We start from the raw sequence: 22366 nt of genomic DNA, 5'->3' as shown, positions 1-22366 counted from the left end.
CGCTATCCAACCTGACGCCTGAAAGCGCAACCAAAACGTCCGAGCAGACCGACAACCGCCATATTCATATGTGGGGCGGAGATAGGGACGCCCGGATGTGCCAGCCACGTTGGATCCGGTCTATAATGGCCCACCCGACCCACATATATTCAACCATATCCGCACTCTGGAAGAAACCCTAGCCACACTCCACTTCACTCCCCTCTCCCCCAAGCTCTCCTTCGTCGAAATCCGTCCGTTTCTAGCATGGCAGGCAGCGAATCTAACTCCGGGATGTCTAGACCCGTTGACTGGGACCTTGTCCCTTACAGTCCCGAGAAGGAGATAGCAGTCCGTGTGGCTCTCCATCGCTCCCGGGAGGAGTGCGCCCGATCGTGGACGGGCTCATATCGCTAGGAATCCATTGTGTCCGCGTGAATGCGACTGGATCTGCCGGGGGCTCGTGGTGGGAGGCGTTGTACCCCTGCCTTGCCGAACGCAGTGCAGGCCGTCTGGCAGCTGAACCCCGGGATGGCAGCGCAACCCATTCGATGGCGTCGTCCCCGCGGGGGTGGGCTCCGAGCCGGAGGTCAATGTCGACATGGTGTATGGCAAGCACGCTGCAGACGCGAGGTGCAAGGCACCAAGAGCGGATGGCCACGGAAGCTCTCGCTGCCCAGGCAGCGAAGGCGGAGCCGCAGGCCGTCCGGCCCGACCGCTCGCCACATCCATCATCGACCTCATGCCCAGTTGCAACGAACAGATTGTGGACTCCGACGAGGAAGAGCATGGCATGGGAGATGAAGGCGCCTCGAGTCCCGTGAGCCGGTCCGTGTCACATGTCCTACATTACCTCGCCGGCAACTGCGCCTTCACTTCGAGGGGTTAAGCCGGCCGCTGTACATGGACACGGTCGGAACAACAAGGATGGTTACTGGCGAAAATGTAGATTAATTTTACGTGGCATGTAATTGTATGGATTTGAGAATTTGAAAATGAGGTATCAAGTTGTGAAATCAAAATTTTGCATGCTGATCAGTCACTGTCCGCGGACACGCCTAGACGCAGATATATTTTTGATACCTGTGATCGTAGATACTCTCATGCTCTCTCTTCTTCTCCCTAGATTGCTTCAATAAGAGAGATCCCCTAAGCCGGCGACCGACCGTGCAGCCCCAAGTCGCACTCCTGCCCAAACTTGGGCTCCCATGCCCTACTCTTCCTGGCCCCTATGCACACATCTTTTTTTCCTCGTTGCCGTGGTGTTTTTTTGTGTGGTTTTGACGGAGCAATTTGTTGAAAATTACCGCACCTGCGAGCTTATAAGAGGGAGTGGAGGAGGGAATGGGTCCCCAACGAGGCACTGCGGATCCTCCGGTTGGGCACCAGTCGGTGGCGCTTGCATCATCATGTATCCGACCATGGTTGCATTTTTTTTAGACAATTGTATTTTTTTTTTGAGGGGGGAGACAATTGTATTTTGTTGAAATTGGCCCTCGTCCGGACTGCAGAACATCGACTCATGGGCCCATAGTCCATCCGAGCCCAGAGCCCGACTGCGGAGCCTCTCTCTCTCACTCCCCAGCCCAACTTTGCCTCAAAAAAAAGAAAAACTCCCCAGCCCAACTTTATAAACCCGTCAATACATCCGGGCAGAGGCAGGCCGCACTGTCACTCTCCGTCTCCTCGCCAGCGACAGCGAGCAGTGAGCAGCGGGGCGCGTGCGGCGTCGGTGCCGAGAGCGACGCGGCCGACTCCGGCAGGCGCCTCCTGATCACCACCGCCTTCTCCTCCGCAATGGCGAACAGGGGAGGGAAAGGGTCCTACCCCCCGTCCAAGTCAGGTGATCCCCGTTCACCCCCCTTTCTTTTATCCCCCCTTTCCCCGTATTTTTTTTTGCGTCGATGTCGTCTCAACCCTCGACCAACGCAACATTCACCGGATAAAACCCGGTGGGTGTCGGGATCTTCGGCGTCTATCGAGTAGGATCCGATGCGAATGGCCAGGGATTAGGGTTTACAGAGCGCCGAGGGTTTTTGTTGTCACGGTACTGGTGCCCTGGCGGTTGGGCATCGAAAGGACATGAATTTTGGCCATTGGAGAAGGTTTAGATCCAATTTGATCGGTGCGAGGGCTTATGATTTGGTTGTTTATTATGTGGTTTTGGTCGGATTTTGTTATGGGTTTGATATATCCACTACAAAACAGAGCTGTTTGTGCAGGGCCTCTTTCGACTGTAGGACTTTTGAGAAGGGTTCCAGTCCTTAAGAGTTTTTTTCCTGACAATGCCCTTTGGATCGTAGAATTGGATTGGACCATCTGTTATGTGCGCTTATAGAAATACATCTGGCTAATATTTGTTACCAAATTAATCTTAACAACTTTCCTACTGGTTGTGTCACACTGATATGTGGTGTGGGTGGGTTCTTATAATTTGGTGTCTCAAGGAAAGCTGGAAAAGTATGTAATTGAGTTGATCGTGACACAGCTTGCTCAAAATGACGATGCATTAAAGGTTGCTGGGCATTGTGGAATCACTAGCAGCCTAATAGGTTTTGGTTCTGTTTGCCTGTGTATAAGGTAACACTAAATGGATCATTTGTGTTTATGCACAAGTGCATGGCTAAATTTAGCGATTCCTAAGGGTTTTAGTCTAACGAATGGTCCTTCCCGTCAACAAGAGAGCGAATATCCATGGATATGTCTTGCATGCGTTCCTTGGAAGAATTTTTGTTGAATTTGGTGCAGTTAAGCACATAAGCTTGGTCTGTATATTTAAATTCCATGCTTGAGCATCTTGGTGTGTTCTTTCTTTTTTCTGCTCTGCAGAGGAAGGTCGGCTGTTAATGCAGGGCATGTTTGGTTGGTAACTAATTGCCTTAGCTTAGGTGCTCAAATTCTTAGCCTCACTTTGGATTGCCACACTTTTTGTGTGTATGACATGTGGACTTATTTTGAACAAAAAGAATCTTGCCTTAGGTGTAGCTAGAACCAAACACCCACCTAACTTGGTCAAACTCGCCTAACTTGATATGTGGCAAAGTGTGGCTGGGAACCAAGCAGCCCCTTAGTTAATCCAACCTTCACTATTTTGGTGAAGGAAAATCCTTGGATCAAATGTAGAACTAAACTAGAAACTGAGGTATATGCCTATTCTGAAATATCACATGTGTGGTATGCTCGTGGTTCTGTGATAGTTAGCGTTTTTTCGTACCTGTGTTAGAACGGCTTACGACATGCCGTAAATTCTCTCTCAAGAATATACTACTTTGGAGAACATGATGATTTATCCCTTGCTTATTTGAAGTAATAGGTTATCTATTTCGCAGCATCTTAGTAACACACACTACAACCTTGTTGTCTTGTTGGAATGCGTGGAATGGAGTGATGTACATGTATCAAGTCTGCATATTGTACTGGGTGTTTTTGGAATTAATTTAAAATAGCAATATTTAGCAGCACTATCACCAAAGAACTAGCCATGGGCATGGGTGCGTGCAAGTTAGCTATCCACGTGGCAGAACCATGACTTAGTTTCGAGATCTTATGGGTTTCAACTCTAGCCTACCGCGACTTGTTTGGAACTGAGAGGCTTAAGTCAAAATGAAGTGAAATTGCGGGGCACAATTGAAGTGAAATTGCGGGGCGCAAATAAAGTGAAATTGCGGGGCACAACAGCAACAAGACAACCAGCGCCTATATATTGAGTTATTGACCTCCATTTCCGGTTCATCCCACCTCCAACTTTCCTCCTCTTCCCCTCTTCTCCAGATCTACTCCGCCGCCGCCTCCCATGGCGCCTCCATCGAGAAACCTTAACCCTAATCCGAACACTAACAACCCCGATCTTCCCTTCGACATGGGTATTCTCTTCGGTTCGCCTCCTACCGCTGCGCCCACGTTCCCTGCCGCCGTCGGCCCGCCGCCGCCGTTTGGCCCGCCGCCGCCGTTCGGCCCTTACTCTCACCCCTCGGCCACCTCTCCCTTTCACGGCGGCCCCTACCTCCACATGCAGGATCTTCATCCCCCTATGCCCCGCCCAGCCATCTCCTTCGCCATGCACCGCGCAGCCATCTCCTTCGCCATGCACCGCCCAGCCATCTCCTTCCCCATGCCCCGCTCCTTCCCCATTCCAGATCTAAATGCAAACCCTAGCTCCGCCTTGCCCGGCAGCTACCTTCACTACCCGCAGGATCTCCGATACCTCAACTCCTACAGGCGAGACCAGAACCTGAGTGTTAACCTCAGAGCCGCCTTGGGCCGCCTGCAGGATCGCCAATCTGCCATGGCCAGCTCAGGCAACTCCATCCACACACTGAACCCAAACACAAACCTGAACCTGAGCGCCAACCCTAGCGCCGCCTCGCACGGCCACTACCTTCAGAACGCGCAGGATATTCGACATTCCATGCCCCGCCCAGTAATATCCTCTGCCATGCCAAACCGGAGCGACAACCCCCGCACCGTCGCAGGTGCCGAACCTGAACAGAATAAAGGTATTTATGTTTGACAGGGAAGTTTTTTAATCTAAGGCTTTTATGGTATGTTTTTTTGTTGTTCAGTTGTGTGATCCTGTTATATGATGATTGATGATTTTACAGCTTCATCAAAATGAATGCTGTGTTTTTTGAGAAGTTGAGCTTTCGAAGGCAAGTTTAGAGTTTGACAGATTTCTTACCTGTTTTATTCTTGCAGGAGCATCGAACGGAAGGCAGAACAATTCTAATGATGTTATTCACCTTTCTGATTCTGATTCTGATTCTGATGGTAATAATATTGCCCAACTCCTCATTAATTTTTTTCCAGGCAACAGTTTATTTATTGGACTAAATCCTTTTTATTTTCAACTCACATTATCCTTCTTATGATATGTTTTATGTCTGGCTACTTGTTCTGGGCATGCCAAGTCACATGTGTTCACTGCTGTTCTACTTAAATCTAGTTTTACTACACTTATAACAGCTCTGCTCCATAGAAAATCCTTTGGTATTTGCTTTTGTTATAAGAATTAAAGAATATCAGTTGTGTCTGCTAGCACCTTACGAGCTATCTGTCTGATATGATCGTTGTGCTTTATTTATCACTGTCAAGAAAATTCCATTTGTACGGTTGTACCCTGCTACCCTAGGGCTTAGGGCATCTTTAGCAAGAAGGTAGTAAACTTTTCTGTTTGAAAACTTGAAATGATACTTTTTGTTCCAGTAAAGATTAAAGAATCATTTAACTAGAAGAGTCCCACAACCTTCTACGCTCCCCAAATACTTATCTTGGCAGCCTTCATAGGATTCATCAAATACTACAGAAAAAATGTCGGAAGAGAATTATATACCATGTTTGTGGTTCCCCTTTGGTTTTATTTGCAGATGATTCGTTGACTATTTGCTCATAGTTGATGTTATTTACCATTACATTGAGTGTGAAAGGACACTTCATATCGTTTGTAGTTGAAGGCAAGACTGTTGTTTTGTTTCACCAATTTATGGCTGTGCATAATAAATGGTAATCATTGAGCTGCTTACATTGTAACTATTGCAGTATTTGATAGGGCAGGATATCTGATCACAGTACATAAATAAGCACTAAAATTTACCGGATAGTTGAATGAAACCAAATAAGTCAATGTGAATACTGTATTGATATATAGTTTAAAATATACAAGAACCTCATATATCACTGCCTGTATTTAGATTTTTTTGAAGAAGAGGCTCCCCCCACACACTCCAAGTCAAATGGGAAAGCTTCATCTGATAGCCTAAAAACTGGTGGAAAGGCTTCATCCTTTTCTAATGGTATGGATGCATCGTTTTGTACTTTTGCTATACATTCATCCATTCAAGAGTTGCCGATAAAACTGAAAGTTCTAGTTACACAATAGATTGCCTTTCTGTGTCTTTCATGTATTATGTTCTCATAGGAGAAGGTAGCAAAGGAGGGAAGGCATTTAGTGCTGGGAAAGGCGGGAAGGGCTCCGCATCAAATGCAAAGCCTGCAATGTCTGATGCAGAACTAAAGCTTCAGCTTGGTCAGTTCCTTCCATTGAAATATCCTCTATTTTTCTAGAAGCTTATTTTTGGCATAGTAACCTTAATAGTAGTTAAAGTTCGGTAGTTTATGGAATTTCAGTAGGCTCTTTACTTGAGAAGTTCCGTATAATGAGATTGTTAGTTTTACATCATTTGAAACGGGCACACATCTTATATTATGATTTTCAAATGTCCCTTCTGTCTAAACGTAAAATAGGCAATCTGATTCCCTCATAACAATTGGTTGCAGATATGCCTCCAAATTCTATATTGTTATCGAACTGTGAAGCAGCAGAAATGTTGCAGAAAATTCAAGGACATATGGCTATCTTATCAGAGGATCCGACTATAAAAATTCCCGAGTAAGGAATATCTCTTGTTTTAATTCTGTTATGTTCCGCTAATAATTGTTTACGTGGTGTTCCAGTCTGTTAGCTTGTGTGACTCCATGTTTAATCTTTTCTTCTTGCACCGGCAGGTCGTTTGACAAGGCCTTTCAATATGCAAAAGAAGGAAATCACTTCACCTCTGCGAAGTTGGTGAAAGAAATCCTGGAGTATCCTTTGTTTTGGTTAAGAACTAATATTAGAGATTGCATTGTGGTTACGCAGTTAAATTGTTTCCCCAAGCAACCACTTTGTAGTTAATTTCCTTGACTCGTAGCTGCAGACCTCTTAAAGACTATGGTGTTAATGATGGCGAGGTTCGTAAGCCTTCTTTTCCTCTCACCTTCTTGTATCTCATTTCCCTCTTCTCAAACATAAAACGGTTTGTTGTACCTGTAACAGATATGCATGATAGCAAACATTGGGCCTGAGACCATCGAAGAGGTTTATGCACTGATACCGTCTCTCAAGGTCAGTGTCTTTTGCTGACATTTGGGATATATGCCAATTCATATTTTACCAGGAACTCAGTCCTGCAAAATCCAAATTTCTTTGCACAGGCTACTAGGTCGATCAATGAAGGCAAGATCGTGGAGGCTCTTGCTGCCCTCGCTAACATAAAAGCCTCCAAGTGAACCTCAGCTACACAGGTAATCCTGGGGCGAATCTTTGAACCACACCTCTTCCTGATCGCTCGCCTTTCTTTATGATCTAAATTTCTGAATGGGTCTTAATCTTAACCATATATGCAGCTGATCGGGCAATGAAGGATCCGTAACGGGGGTCTCTGTGGTGTATGGTTGTTCACCGAAATCGAGCTCTTTCTTTCGAGGGCCGAAATCAAGTTGTGTGTATGTAAACCGTGCTGTGCACCTGTGTGCCAGCTCTAGGTCTGGCTGGTTGAACTTTGACTTTTGGAAACTAGCTTGTGTCTAGCTGCCGGTTTAGCTAGTTGTTGAGGTGATGTACTCTGAATTGCCAAGTTATGCCCGATGGTCTGGCACGCCTGAACGATGAATATTGTTGTTGCGGCCTGTGTGTTTCTGCATTTGTAGTTTACTTCTCTGTGAATCGTATCTCTTCTGGGTGCAGCTTTTTACTTCTAGTTTGGGTTTTCTGTAGACGGCAGCTCTGGTAGGGCAGAACGAATTTGTAGGTTCATCGGTTTTAGCTAGAACGATTAGCAATCCTACATAAAAACCTATTTGATTTGAATTTGTAGTTTCAGCAGTTTTAGGGCTCCTTTGATTCAAAGAAATCTTATAGGACTGAGGATTTAGATCCTTAGGAATGTTCCATACATTGTTATTCCTGTAGCTTTGTAAATCATCTGTTTGTTCTATTCCTGTGTTTTGAGAATCCTATACATCAAAGCAACCTATTTTGCTCTTAGGAATCCAACATAAAACCTATTTTGTTTACTACTACATTGGTTTTATTTTTCACCCTTCACTTGCTTTTTTTTGGGTGCGTTTAGATATATCTGCTGCTTGCAGAGACTGCTAGGTTATCAAAGTTTGCTTGGGGGTGCATAGGACCATTTGAACCGCTAAGCAAATTCTCCTTTGAGGACATTCCTGTTTTCCTAGTTCGGCATTGATTTGAGTCCTTTCTCTGACCTGTTTGTTTCAGTTTCAATTGGCTCTGAATCACCTGTCGATTGCCACTGAAGTACGTCTGGACATGCTTCAGCAAATTGCATTGAAAATGGCTCGGAACTAGATTTAGCTTCACTCGCAAAGCTGATTTTCAATAGTTTGTTTCAGTTTTTTATATTTTTTCTATCAGAATCTGCTGTCTAAAACTATCGAATATCCTTGGTTTTAATTTTTAGTTCTTTTATTTCTTCTGGAAGGAAACTGCTTTGCTAGTACTAGCACTGCATAAACCCTCGAAGACTACAAAAACGGCGTGGTGTATACCGTGCAACTTATTCTTTTGACAGTTACTGTGCAACTTTTTATTTTTTATGTAGGGTTGTTGAATATCAACAACTTATTACACATAATCCAATTTCTTTAGAGTGAGTTGAAGGAGTAGGTTTTATTAGCAGAGAAGAAGATTACGAGCTTTTGGAACAAAATGGGATCTTCGTAAAGTGGATCCTTATGAGTTTTACAACCAATTCGATTTTATGCCTGAACATACTTCAGCCAATTGCATTGAAAATGGGTTGGAACTAGATTTAGCTTCCCTGGCAAAGTTGATTTCTAATAGTTTATTTCGGTTTTGATATTTTTTCTGTGAGAATCTGCTGTCTAAAACTATCAAATATCCCTGGTTCTAATTTTTAGTTCTTTTCTTTCTTTTGGAAGGAAACTGCTTTGCTAGTACTAGCACTGCATAAACCCTCGAATGGCCTGGTGTATACAGTACTGTGCAACTTTTTTTGACAGTTACTGTGCAACTTTTTATTGGTATGAGAAAATGGATAACGGCAGACATCAAATCTACTGAACCCCACGGCTGAAGTACATGACTTTCGTTGCTAACCCCACCAGCGACAGCGGGCAGCCACGCACAGCACAGCAGCACAAAGACAAAACCCCACCGACTCGCCGCCGCCCCGGTTTGGTTGTCAGCGCCTCCCGGCCGCCGCGGGGTAATCGAACGGCAGCGGCCGCACGTCGTCGCTGAGCGGGCCGGCGTGCCGGAACCCGTAGTCCCTCAGCACCTGGTCGTCGGCGAAATTGAGCGCGCGCCGCATGCCGTCGTCGCAGCTGTCCCCGGAGTAGTCCCGGTTCCGGTCGCCGCTGCAGGGCTGGCAGCCCGTGAAGTGCGTCACGAACGGCCGCCTCCACCCGCGCACGCCGCTCTCCGCGAGCCCCGCGCCCGCCAGCGCCGCCTCCCTCGCCGCCGCGTACGCCGCGTGGTCCCAGCTCGCCGCGTGCCGCTTCCGCAGCAGCGCCGCCGCCGGCGCCCGCCGCTCCATCGCCTCGTACCGCGCCGCGATCTCGCCCAGCCGCCCCACGATCTCCACCCAGTAGCCCTGGAAGTAGTAGTCGTTCTCCAGGAACACCTTGGCCCGCCACGGGCTGCCCTTGTGCTGCAGCATGTACACCAGCGCCGACTGGTCGTCCGACTCGTTGAACACCTTGTCCCTGAACGTGGACGTGAGCACGGCGCCCCACCGGCGGTAGTCCGGCGAGTCGGGCCCCATGGCGGCCCAGGCGTCCATGAAGTCGAGCGACCACTGGCAGTTGCGCACGAGGAACACGCCGGCGTTGAGGCCCGTCCACGACGGGCTCGCCTCGTCGTACACGAGGCTCGGCCAGCCGTTGACGACGAGGTTGTGGCCGCGGTACCGGCGCAGCGGGAGGCGGAAGTCCATGTCGGTGAGCACGGCGTCCGAGTCCACCCACCAGACCCACTCCGCCTCCGGGTGCGCCACCATGGCGGCCCGGATCAGCGGGATCTTGGCCCAGTACCGGTCCATGGACGGGCGGAGCAGCGCCGTGTTGTACAGCAGCTGCACGCCGTTGAGGCGGCAGTAGTCCGCCTTGTTCTTGAGGAGCCGCGTCAGCACGTGGTCGCCCGTGGGGGAGCGGCACGGCGTCGGCTGCGAGCCGGACACCATCAGGACGCACCCCTCGCCGGCGCCGGCCAGCTCCGGGTGCGCGCGGAGCCACTGGGCGCGCTTCTCGTCCCACCCGGTGATGGGACGGTCCACGGTGTACGTCACCTCCGGGTCGTCATAGAACGTGCGCCGATCACCACCGCCGCCAGCAGCGGACGACGACCGTCGTCCCAGCAGGACGGCGGGCGGAGCGAAGGGCGATGCCAGCGTGAGAAGCAGCACGGCGCCCACCGCGGCGCCGGCGGAGAAGAGGAGCGCGTCGCCGAGCAGGGAGCGCGCCATGCCGGTGCCAGTGCCAGTGATGCGAACCAGAGCAGCCCGGTGCCGTTGGCCGTCTCGGGGCGCTGTAGTACTTCCAGCGCACCGCAGGCGCCGCGATGGCATGCATGGGGCGTCCTGGCTGGCTGGCATCGTGAGGCGAGCGGAGAGGGGGCATATAAAGCCGCGCCGCGAGTCGTTTAGCCGGTGGCACGTACAGCGTGCCTGCGGTGCGGGATTGGGTTGGCGTATCCGTTGCGTCCGAGTGAGGTGCACTGGATAACAGATGGAAGAGGGCACCGTCGCAAGCAGCCGCGGCTTCGGATCGAAGATTACGACCCTTTTTCATGAGCGAGAGGGGACGGAAATGACAGGCGCATTTTGGTTTGTTTCATGCATAACAAACCCGGACTAACAGCCAAAAGGTGACGGCCGGCACCCGGCGGTGACCTGGCTGGCTCCACGGCCGGGCACAACAAGATCGCTTGACTTGTTGCCTCCTCTCCCCTTAACCAACGTGCCTCGATGGAAAGATACTTTCATGTCCTCGATCTACTTTTGCAACCTTTTTTGTACGTGAACCGTAGTTCTGAATTCCGAACTGAAAGAGTGGCATGCATGGTAAATCGTGTGTGGCAGCAAGCAAGCAACTGAGCGAGCGCACGCGGCTCCGGACGGCGGGGTGGCTGGCTTGCCAAGTGTTGTGCTGCATGCGCCGTCGCCAGTGCAGTGCACGACGAGATTCCGGCTTTCTGCAGCCACTGTGACTGCCTGCCGAGCAGCCCGTGGCCATGGACTGCATCTGCGTGCTCAGACAGAATACTGAGAGCAGAATTTTGTGTCTTTTTTTTTGTTTGTTTTGAGAATCGCAGATGTTTGCGTGTGCAGAGCATCTTGAATCATTCATGCTCATGCATGCCGTCTCGGTAGAAAGCCCAAAAACCCGGAACTTGAACATCGACGACCCACTAGTCTACTACACCCCCAGTGATACCGACCAGTGAACAAGATCAACTAAGAGCATCTTTAATCAGATTGGGCTAATTTGAACCCTCATAGCGGACGTGTCCGAGCAGTGCGCGCGAACATGCCCACCGAAAAGCAGTGTGCGCGAACATGCCCACTGAAATCTCATTTGTCCGCAGGTGCAACCGCACGTCTCAAAGTGTCTGGGCACATAGGAGTACATGTGATTGGTGGAGTTGGTTCGCAGCACACTAAAATGAGGAAAGAAAGAAAGGAAGTGGTCCGGAATGAGCCGCGTTCTACGTGGCCGGGTCTAGGCCTAGATGACGGTGGTGGGCTGAGGTGCCTCGGAGGCCATGCCTATCAAGTTTGTTGTCTGTTATTTGGCAAATTTTAACATGGTCCCTCTTACTTCCTCTTTTCACATTGGTTTAGTTTAACTTAATTTCTGCAGAACTCATTAAGTTTTGTTGGTTTGCACGTAATATATTGAGCTTGGTTAAATTTCATCTGAATTTCATGTTTTAAGTGTTCGAAATGAGGGACATTTTGAGATACTGCATTGAATGCCCGACGCCAGGCAGAATGTCCGTGTCGGACGTGTCCGCGGACACTTGGGGGCGTCCGTTTGATGCATAGCGTTGGAGATGCCCAAGAATCGCTGAAAATTCTATTTCTTCAAATTTCTCTATCTTCTCAAAATTTGTACTAGGTCAGATTGCTTTATTTGCAGCATAAATCTGATTTTGAACCATCTTGACTCCTACAAGTTGTGCATATATTTTTGCGAGACAAGTTTATATGAATACATTCCATCATAAATTTGCAGTTATGAAGTTCAAGGGCAAAAGTGAACACCACCATGCAAGTGTAGGGACCCTTGATGAGTTTCATTTATAGTATGTAGCTATGCAGCCCCATGTAAGAATTGTGGGAAGCGTAAAACCCTTTGCTTGGGTCACACTTATATTTATAGAAACAGTGTCGTGGCTTACAAGAAGATGTTGATCGATAGATGGTTTACAGAATCAGTTTGTCTAATTCACATCTAGATGTTTTTTAAGGATGTCACATCGAATCAGTTTGTCTAATTCACATCTAGATGTTTTTTAAGGATGTCACATCTAAACTCCCACAAATATATAATGCAGCAACAAAAAATAAAAAAAAACTAGCACAAAAAAATAGACCACAAACAGAGTGGACATCAGCTTAGATGTGTCCTAGACAGACCCTTACAGAATGTCGGCGGAGGAGATAAAAAGAAGAAGAGATAGAAAGAGATTACAGAATTTAAACATCTTTCCTATCTCTATACAACCATTTTAACACTCTAGAGGTTCTCGAGCGCCCTATGTTACTGATGAGTTGATGCTGTGTTGTTTGATAATTGTAGACATGAGGATCACATGAACGAGGCATGGTATAGTGCTATTTAAGTATTTATATGTTGCATTTTGCTGGTTATTGTTCACATAAGATCTGTTTGCTCAATAGCTCGACACAGCAAAGGAGTTTCTGCTAAAGAATCATGTTAAGATGTAGTCGATTATCCACATGTAACCTTTTAAGCTCTTCACTTGCTACTGCTGGTCTTCCTTTCCTTTTTCCAAAATATAGTGGGACTGAGTCGTCAACAATGGCCTGTCAATCTGAGTAATGCTTCTCCGGCATGCAGATATGCTAAATGAGTTCCTATTACTACTACTCCAACAAGTGAACCTGAATTTTACAGCTCTTACATGAGCATTAGTAGACGTCGCCCGGTAACAAAACAGAATCATGTATGTGCATCAACATTAACAATAAGATATAAAAAACTAAACCCGGTCTAGGATGTTGGAAATTTGTGGCTACCTGGTCTACCCTCTAATTCCTCTGCCTTTTTCGTGGTGCCGCTCACAATGCATCTTGAGGCTAGAGGTAGGGACCTATTTATAGACTCCACCTCCAGGCGTTTTATTATTCCACCTGTTTCCGGAAAGATCCGCACGACTCCTTGGCAATGTTACCAACCACGATCAAACATGTCAGTTTTCCGAGTCTAAGTATACTAGTCCCTAGCACACATGTGTGAGTCATGTGCCATGATTAGATTGTATATATGAGATCAACTTCCAATCTTAATCATGTGGGTCAACAGCCTGCAGAGCCGATCCTGCAAAGCAAACCCAGCTCTTCCACCCTGTGATGTACCGGGAAAAATACGCACCCACACATAAATTCCAGTAGAGTCGATCCCTATTAATTCCTCTATTGTATTCCATTACAGTCGTCCTCGGCACCTCAAGTATTACTGTTGGGGAACGTAGTAATTTCAAAAAAATTCCTACGCACACGCAAGATCATGGTGATGCATAGCAACGAGAGGGGAGAGTGTTGTCCACGTACCCTCGTAGACCGATAGCGGAAGCGTTAACACAACGCGGTTGATGTAGTCGTACGTCTTCACGAGCCGACCGATCAAGTACCGAACGCACGACACCTCCGAGTTCAGCACACGTTCAGCTCGATGACGTCCCTCGAACTCCGATCCAACCGAGTGTTGAGGGAGAGTTTCGTCAGCACGACGGCGTGGTGACGATGATGATGTTCTACCGACGCAGGGCTTCGCCTAAGCACCGCTACTATATTATCGAGGTGTAATATGGTGGAGGGGGGCACCGCACACGGCTAAGAGATCAATAGATCAATTGTTGTGTCTAGAGGTGCCCCCCTGCCCCCGTATATAAAGGAGCAAGGGGGGGAGGCCGGCTGCCCTTGGGGCGCGCCAAGGAGAGGGGGGGAGTCCTCTTCCTAGTAGGAGTAGGACTCCCCTTTCCTAGTCCAACTAGGAAGAGAGGGTGGGAAGGAAAGAGAGGGAGAGGGAGAGGGAAAGAGGGGCCGCGCCCCCCTCCCCTAGTCCAATTCGGACTCCTCATGGAAGGGGGCGCGCCACCTCCTGGGCTGCTGCCCTCTCTCTCCCCTCAGGCCCACTAAGGCCCAATACTTCCCCGGGGGGTTCCGGTAACCCCTCCGGCACTCCGGTTTTATCCGAAACTTCTCCGGAACACTTCCGGTGTCCGAATATAGTCGTCCAATATATCAATCTTTATGTATCGACCATTTCGAGACTCCTCGTCATGTCCGTGATCACATCCGGGACTCCGAACAACCTTCGGTACATCAAAATATATAAACTCATAATATAACTGTCATCGTAACGTTAAGCGTGCGGACCCTACGGGTTCGAGAACTATGTAGACATGACCGAGACACGTCTCCGGTCAATAACCAATAGCGGGACCTGGATGCCCATATTGGCTCCCACATATTCTAGGAAGATCTTTATCGGTCAGACCGCATAACAACATACGTTTGTTCCCTTTGTCATCGGTATGTTACTTGCCCGAGATTCGATCGTCGGTATCTCGATACCTAGTTCAATCTCGTTACCGGCAAGTCTCTTTACTCGTTCCGTAATACATCATCTCGCAACAAACTCATTAGTTGCAATGCTTGCAAGGCTTAAGTGATGTGCATTACCGAGAGGGCCCAGAGATACCTCTCCGACAATCGGAGTGACAAATCCTAATCTCGAAATACGCCAACCCAACAAGTACCTTCGGAGACACCTGTAGAGTACCTTTATAATCACCCAGTTACGTTGTGACGTTTGGTAGCACACAAAGTGTTCCTCCGGTAAACGGGAGTTGCATAATCTCATAGTCATAGGAACATGTATAAGTCATGAAGAAAGCAATAGCAACATACTAAACGATCGAGTGCTAAGCTAACGGAATGGGTCAAGTCAATCACGTCATTCTCCTAATGAGGTGATCCCGTTAATCAAATGACAACTCATGTCTATGGCTAGGAAACATAACCATCTTCGATTAACGAGCTAGTCAAGTAGAGGCATACTAGTGACACTCTGTTTGTCTATATATTCACACATGTATTATGTTTCCGGTTAATACAATTCTAGCATGAATAATAAACATTTATCATGATATAAGGAAATAAATAATACTTTATTATTGCCTCTAGGGCATATTTCCTTCAGTCTCCCACTTGCACTAGAGTCAATAATCTAGATTACAGAGTAATGATTCTTACACCCATGGAGCCTTGGTGCTGATCATGTTTTGCTCGTGGAAGAGGCTTAGTCAACGGGTCTGCAACATTCAGATCCGTATGTATCTTGCAAATTTCTATGTCTCCCACCTGGACTAAATCCCGGATGGAATTGAAGCATCTTTTGATGTGCTTGGTTCTCTTGTGAAATCTGGATTCCTTTACCAAGGCAATTGCACCAGTATTGTCACAAAAGATTTTCATAGGACCCGATGCACTAGGTATGACACCTAGATCGGATATGAACTCCTTCATCCAGACTCCTTCATTTGCTGCTTCCGAAGCAGCTATGTACTCTGCTTCACATGTAGATCCCGCCACGACGCTTTGCTTAGAACTGCACCAACTGACAGCTCCACCGTTCAATGTAAATACGTATCCGGTTCGCGATTTAGAATCGTCCGGATCAGTGTCAAAGCTTGCATCAACGTAACCATTTACGATAAGCTCTTTGTCACCTCCATATACGAGAAACATATCCTTAGTCCTTTTTAGGTATTTCAGGATGTTCTTGACCACTGTCCAGTGATCCACTCCTGGATTACTTTGGTACCTTCCTGCTAGACTTATAGCAAGGCATACATCAGGTCTGGTACACAGCATTGCATACATGATAGAGCCTATGGCTGAAGCATAGGGGACATCTTTCATCTTCTCTCTATCTTCTGCAGTGGTCGGGCATTGAGTCTTACTCAACTTCACACCTTGCAACACAGGCAAGAACCCTTTCTTTGCTTGATCCATTTTGAACTTCTTCAAAACTTTGTCAAGGTATGTGCTTTGTGAAAGTCCAATTAAGCGTCTTGATCTATCTCTATAGATCTTGATGCCCAATATATACGCAGCTTCACCGAGGTCTTTCATTGAAAAACTCTTATTCAAGTATCCCTTTATGCTATCCAGAAATTCTATATCATTTCCAATCAGCAATATGTCATCCACATATAATATTAGAAATGCTACAGAGCTCCCACTCACTTTCTTGTAAATACAGGCTTCTCCAAAAGTCTGTATAAAACCAAATGCTTTGATCACACTATCAAAGCGTTTATTCCAACTCCGAGAGGCTTGCACCAGTCCATAAATGGATCGTTGGAGCTTGCACACTTTGTTAGCTCCCTTTGGATCGACAAAACCTTCTGGTTGCATTATATACAACTCTTCTTCCAGAAATCCATTCAGGAATGCAGTTTTGACATCCATTTGCCAAATTTCATAATCATAAAATGCGGCAATTGCTAACATGATTCGGACAGACTTAAGCATCGCTACGGGTGAGAAGGTCTCATCGTAGTCAATCCCTTGAACTTGTCGAAAACCTTTCGCAACAAGTCAAGCTTTATAGACAGTAACATTACCATCAGCGTCAGTCTTCTTCTTGAAGATCAATTTATTTTCAATGGCTTGCCGATCATCGGGCAAGTCAACCAAAGTCCATACTTTGTTCTCATACATGGATCCCATCTCAGATTTCATGGCCTCATGCCATTTTGCGGAATCTGGGCTCACCATCGCTTCTTCATAGTTCGTAGGTTCGTCATGGTCTAGTAACATAACCTCCAGAACAGGATTACCGTACCACTCTGGTGCGGATCTTACTCTGGTTGATCTACGAGGTTCAGTAATAACTTGATCTGAAGTTTCATGATCATCATCATTAACTTCCTCACTAATTGGTGTAGGTGTCGCAGAAACTGGTTTCTGTGATGAACTACTTTCCAATAAGGGAGCAGGTACAGTTACCTCATCAAGTTCTACTTTCCTCCCACTCACTTCTTTTGAGAGAAAATCCTTCTCTAGAAAATTTCCGTATTTAGCAACAAAATTTTTGCCTTCGGATCTGTGATAGAAGGTATACCCAACAGTCTCCTTTGGGTATCCTATGAAGACACATTTCTCCGATTTGGGTTCGAGCTTATCAGGTTGAAGTTTCTTCACATAAGCATCGCAGCCCCAAACTTTAAGAAACGACAACTTTGGTTTCTTGCCAAACCACAGTTCATAAGGCGTCGTCTCAACGGATTTTGATGGTGCCCTATTTAACGTGAATGCAGCTGTCTCTAAAGCATAACCCCAAAACGATAGCGGTAAATCAGTAAGAGACATCATAGTTCGCACCATATCTAGTAAAGTGCGATTACGACGTTCGGACACACCATTACGCTGTGGTGTTCCGGGTGGCGTGAGTTGCGAAACTATTCCGCATTGTTTCAAATGTAGACCAAACTCGTAACTCAAATATTCTCCTCCACGATCTGATCGTAGAAACTTTATATTCTTGTTACGATGATTTTCAACTTCACTCTGAAATTCTTTGAACTTTTCAAATGTTTCAGGCTTATGTTTCATTAAGTAGATATACCCGTATCTGCTTAAATCATCTATGAAGGTGAGAAAATAACGATATCCGCCACGAGCCTCAACATTCATCGGACCACATACATCTGTATGTATGATTTCCAACAAATCTGTTGCTCTCTCCATAGTTCCGGAGAACGGTGTTTTAGTCATCTTGCCCATGAGGCACGGTTCGCAAGTACCAAGTGATTCATAATCAAGTGGTTCCAAAAGTCCATCAGTATGGAGTTTTTTCATGCGCTTTACACCGATATGACCTAAACGGCAGTGCCACAAATAAGTTGCACTATCATTATCAACTCTGCATCTTTTGGCTTCAATATTATGAATATGTGTATCACTACTATCGAGATTCAACAAGAATAGACCACTCTTCAAGGGTGCATGACCATAAAAGATATTACTCATATAAATAGAACAACCATTATTCTCTGATTTAAATGAATAACCGTCTCGCATCAAACAAGATCCAGATATAATGTTCATGCTCAACGCTGGCACCAAATAACAATTATTTGGGTCTAAAACTAATCCCGAAGGTAGATGTAGAGGTAGCGTGCCGACCGCGATCACATCGACTTTGGAACCATTTCCCACGCGCATCGTCACCTCGTCCTTAGCCAATCTTCGCTTAATCCGTAGCCCCTGTTTCGAGTTGCAAATATTAGCAACAGAACCAGTATCAAATACCCAGGTGCTACTGCGAGCATTAGTAAGGTACACATCAATAACATGTATATCACATATACCTTTGTTCACCTTGCCATCCTTCTTATCCGCCAAATACTTTGGGCAGTTCCGCTTCCAGTGACCAGTCTGCTTGCAGTAGAAGCACTCAGTTTCAGGCTTAGGTCCAGACTTGGGTTTCTTCTCCTGAGTAGCAACTTGTTTGCTGTTCTTCTTGAAGTTCCCTTTCTTCTTCCCTTTACCCTTTTTCTTGAAACTAGTGGTCTTATTGACCATCAACACTTGATGCTCCTTTTTGATTTCTACCTCCGCAGCCTTTAGCATTGCGAAGAGCTCGGGAATTGTCTTACTCATCCCTTGCATATTATAGTTCATCACGAAGCTCTTGTAGCTTGGTGGCAGTGATTGAAGAATTCTGTCAATGACGCTATCATCCGGAAGATTAACTCCCAGTTGAATCAAGTGATTGTTATACCCAGACATTTTGAGTATATGCTCACTGACAGAACTATTCTCTTCCATCTTGCAGCTGTAGAACTTATTGGAGACTTCATATCTCTCAATCCGGGCATTTGCTTGAAATATTAACTTCAACTCCTGGAACATCTCATGCTCCATGATGTTCAAAACGTCGTTGAAGACCCGGTTCTAAGCCGTAAAGCATGGCACACTGAACTATCGAGTAGTCATCAGCTTTGCTCTGCCAGACGTTCATAACATCTGGTGTTGCTCCTGCAGCAGGCCTGGCACCCAGCGGTGCTTTCAGGACGTAATTCTTCTGTGCAGCAATGAGGATAATCCTCAAGTTACGGACCCAGTCCGTGTAATTGCTACCATCATCTTTCAACTTTGCTTTCTCAAGGAACGCATTAAAATTCAACGGAACAACAACACGGGCCATCTATCTACAATTAACATAGACAAGCAAAATACTATCAGGTACTAAGTTCATGATAAATTCAAGTTCAATTAATCATATTACTTAAGAACTCCCACTTAGATAGACATCCCTCTAATCCTCTAAGTGATCACGTGATCCATATCAACTAAACCATGTCCGATCATCACGTGAGATGGAGTAGTTTCAACGGTGAACATCACTATGTTGATCATATCTACTATATGATTCACGCTCGACCTTTCGGTCTCCGTGTTCCGAGGCCATATCTGTTATATGCTAGGCTCGTCAAGTTTAACCTGAGTATTCCGCGTGTGCAACTGTTTTGCACCCGTTGTATTTGAATGTAGAGCCTATCACACCCGATCATCACGTGGTGTCTCAGCACGAAGAACTTTCGCAACGGTGCATACTCAGGGAGAACACTTATACCTTGATAATTTAGTGAAGGATCATCTTATAATGCTACCGTCAAACAAAGCAAGATAAGATGCATAAAAGATAAACATCACATGCAATCAATATAAGTGATATGATATGGCCATCATCATCTTGTGCTTGTGATCTCCATCTCCGAAGCACCGTCATGATCACCATCGTCACCGGCGCGACACCTTGATCTCCATCGTAGCATCGTTGTCGTCTCGCCAATCTTATGCTTCCACGACTATCGCTACCGCTTAGTGATAAAGTAAAGCATTACAAGGCGATTGCATTGCATACAATAAAGCGACAACCATATGGCTCCTGCCAGTTGCCGATAACTCGGTTACAAAACATGATCATCTCATACAATAAAATTCAGTATCATGTCTTGACCATATCACATCACACCATGCCCTGCAAAAACAAGTTAGACGTCCTCTACTTTGTTGTTTCAAGTTTTACGTGGCTGCTACGGGCTTAGCAAGAACCGTTCTTACCTACGCATCAAAACCACAACGATAGTTTGTCAAGTTGGTGCTGTTTTAACCTTCGCAAGGACCGGCCGTAGCCACACTCGGTTCAACTAAAGTGAGAGAGACAGACACCCGCCGGTCACCTTTAAGCAACGAGTGCTCGCAACGGTGAAACCAGTCTCGCGTAAGCGTACGCGTAATGTCGGTCCGGGCCGCTTCATCTCACAATACCGCTGAACCAAAGTATGACATGCTGGTAAGCAGTATGACTTATATCGCCCACAACTCACTTGTGTTCTACTCGTGCATAGCATCAACGCATAAAACCAGGCTCGGATGCCACTGTTGGGGAACGTAGTAATTTCAAAAAAATTCCTACGCACACGCAAGATCATGGTGATGCATAGCAACAAGAGGGGAGAGTGTTGTCCACGTACCCTCGTAGACCGATAGCGGAAGCGTTAACACAACGCGGTTGATGTAGTCGTACGTCTTCACGAGCCGACCGGTCAAGTACCGAACGCACGGCACCTCCGAGTTCAGCACACGTTCAGCTCGATGACGTCCCTCGAACTCCGATCCAGCCGAGTGTCGAGGGAGAGTTTCGTCAGCACGACGGCGTGGTGACGATGATGATGTTTTACCGACGCAGGGCTTCGCCTAAGCACCGCTACGATATTATCGAGGTGTAATATGGTGGAGGGGGGCACCGCACACGGCTAAGAGATCAATAGATCAATTGTTGTGTCTAGAGGTGCCCCCCTGCCCCTGTATATAAAGGAGCAAGGGGGGAGGCCGGCTGCCCTTGGGGCGCGCCAAGGAGAGGGGGGGAGTCCTCTTCCTAGTAGGAGTAGGACTCCCCTTTCCTAGTCCAACTAGGAAGAGAGGGGGGGGGGAAGGAAAGAGAGGGAGAGGGAGAGGGAGAGGGAGAGGGAAAGAGGGGCCGCGCCCCCCTCCCCTAGTCCAATTCGGACTCCTCATGGGAGGGTGTTAGGAATCGTAGCATAATTTTAAAATTTCCCTACGCTCACTAAGATGCATCTATGGAGTATACTAGCAACGAGGGGAAAGGAGTGCATCTACATACCCTTGTAGATCGCGAGCGGAAGCGTTCCAATGAACGTGGATGACGGAGTCGTACTCGCCGTGATCCAAATCACCGATGACCGAGTGCCGAACGGACGGCACCTCCGCGTTCAACACACGTACGGTGCAGCGACGTCTCCTCCTTCTTGATCCAGCAAGGGGGAAGGAGAGGTTGATGGAGATCCAGCAGCACGACGGCGTGGTGGTGGATGTAGCGGGTCTCGGCAGGGCTTCGCCGAGCTTCTGCGAGACGGAGAGGTGTAGCAGGGGAGGAGGGAGGCGCCCAAGGCTATGGGTTGCTGCCCTCCCTCCCCCCCTTTATATAGGCCCCCTGGGGGGGCGCCGGCCCTGGAGATGGGATCTCAAGGGGGGGGTGGCGGCCAAAGGGGGGGAAGGGGTTGCCTTGCCCCCCAAGGCAAGTGGGAAGCCCCCCCCCCCCAGGGTTCCCAACCCTAGGCGCATGGGGAAAGGCCCATGGGGGGCGCCCAGCCCACTAGGGGCTGGTTCCCTTCCCACTTCAGCCCACGGGGCCCTCCGGGATAGGTGGCCCCACCCGGTGGACCCCCGGGACCCTTCCGGTGGTCCCGGTACAATACCGGTAACCCCCGAAACTTTCCCGGTGGCCGAAACTTGACTTCCTATATATAATTCTTCACCTTCGGACCATTCCGGAACCTCTCGTGACGTCCGGGATCTCATCCGGGACTCCGAACAACTTTCGGGTTTCCGCATACACATATCTCTACAACCCTAGCGTCACCGAACCTTAAGTGTGTAGACCCTACGGGTTCGGGAGACATGCAGACATGACCGAGACGCCTCTCCGGTCAATAACCAACAGCGGGATCTGGATACCCATGTTGGCTCCCACATGTTCCACGATGATCTCATCGGATGAACCACGGTGTCGAGGATTCAATCAATCCCGTATGCAATTCCCTTTGTCAATCGGTATGTTACTTGCCCGAGATTCGATCGTCGGTATCCCAATACCTTGTTCAATCTCGTTACTGGCAAGTCTCTTTACTTGTACCGCAATGCATGATCCTGTGACTAACGCCTTAGTCACATTGAGCTCATTATGATGATGCATTACCGAGTGGGCCCAGAGATACCTCTCCGTCACACGGAGT

The 22366-nt window shown here is 47.4% G+C and overlaps 2 protein-coding genes across 5 annotated transcripts; one reads left to right on the top strand and one right to left on the bottom strand.

Annotated features, from left to right (window-relative positions):
- The first annotated feature begins 1624 nt into the window (after positions 1–1624).
- Positions 1625–7464, top strand: LOC141020558 (DNA-directed RNA polymerases IV and V subunit 4-like). 4 transcript variants are annotated; one of them, XM_073502262.1, is made up of 10 exons: positions 1625–1822; positions 4675–4746; positions 5667–5768; positions 5894–6001; positions 6253–6364; positions 6481–6558; positions 6672–6705; positions 6791–6859; positions 6949–7038; positions 7141–7464. In XM_073502262.1, the coding sequence occupies exons 1-9, from the start codon at positions 1777–1779 to the stop codon at positions 7021–7023; spliced, it is 696 nt and encodes a 231-aa protein (XP_073358363.1). In that variant the 5' UTR covers positions 1625–1776; the 3' UTR covers positions 7024–7038; positions 7141–7464. The 4 variants fall into 4 exon arrangements, with proteins under 4 accessions (XP_073358363.1, XP_073358362.1, XP_073358361.1 ...); XM_073502261.1 differs by having other exon boundaries at positions 1638–1822; positions 5900–6001; XM_073502260.1 differs by lacking the exon at positions 1625–1822 and adding an exon at positions 1878–4475 and having other exon boundaries at positions 5900–6001.
- Positions 7465–8772: 1308 nt separating this feature from the next.
- LOC109758324 (probable glycosyltransferase 7) lies at positions 8773–10395 on the bottom strand. The gene has a single exon (XM_020317177.4). It carries the CDS (start codon positions 10374–10376, stop codon positions 8967–8969), a length of 1410 nt encoding a protein of 469 aa, XP_020172766.2. The 5' UTR covers positions 10377–10395; the 3' UTR covers positions 8773–8966.
- Positions 10396–22366: the final 11971 nt, after the last annotated feature.

This window comes from Aegilops tauschii, chromosome 6, assembly GCF_002575655.3.
Source record: "Aegilops tauschii subsp. strangulata cultivar AL8/78 chromosome 6, Aet v6.0, whole genome shotgun sequence".
In the NCBI taxonomy this organism is placed as follows: Eukaryota; Viridiplantae; Streptophyta; class Magnoliopsida; order Poales; family Poaceae; genus Aegilops; species Aegilops tauschii.
Note: the sequence above shows the minus strand (reverse complement) of the source record. Positions and strands in the feature narration are given on the sequence as shown.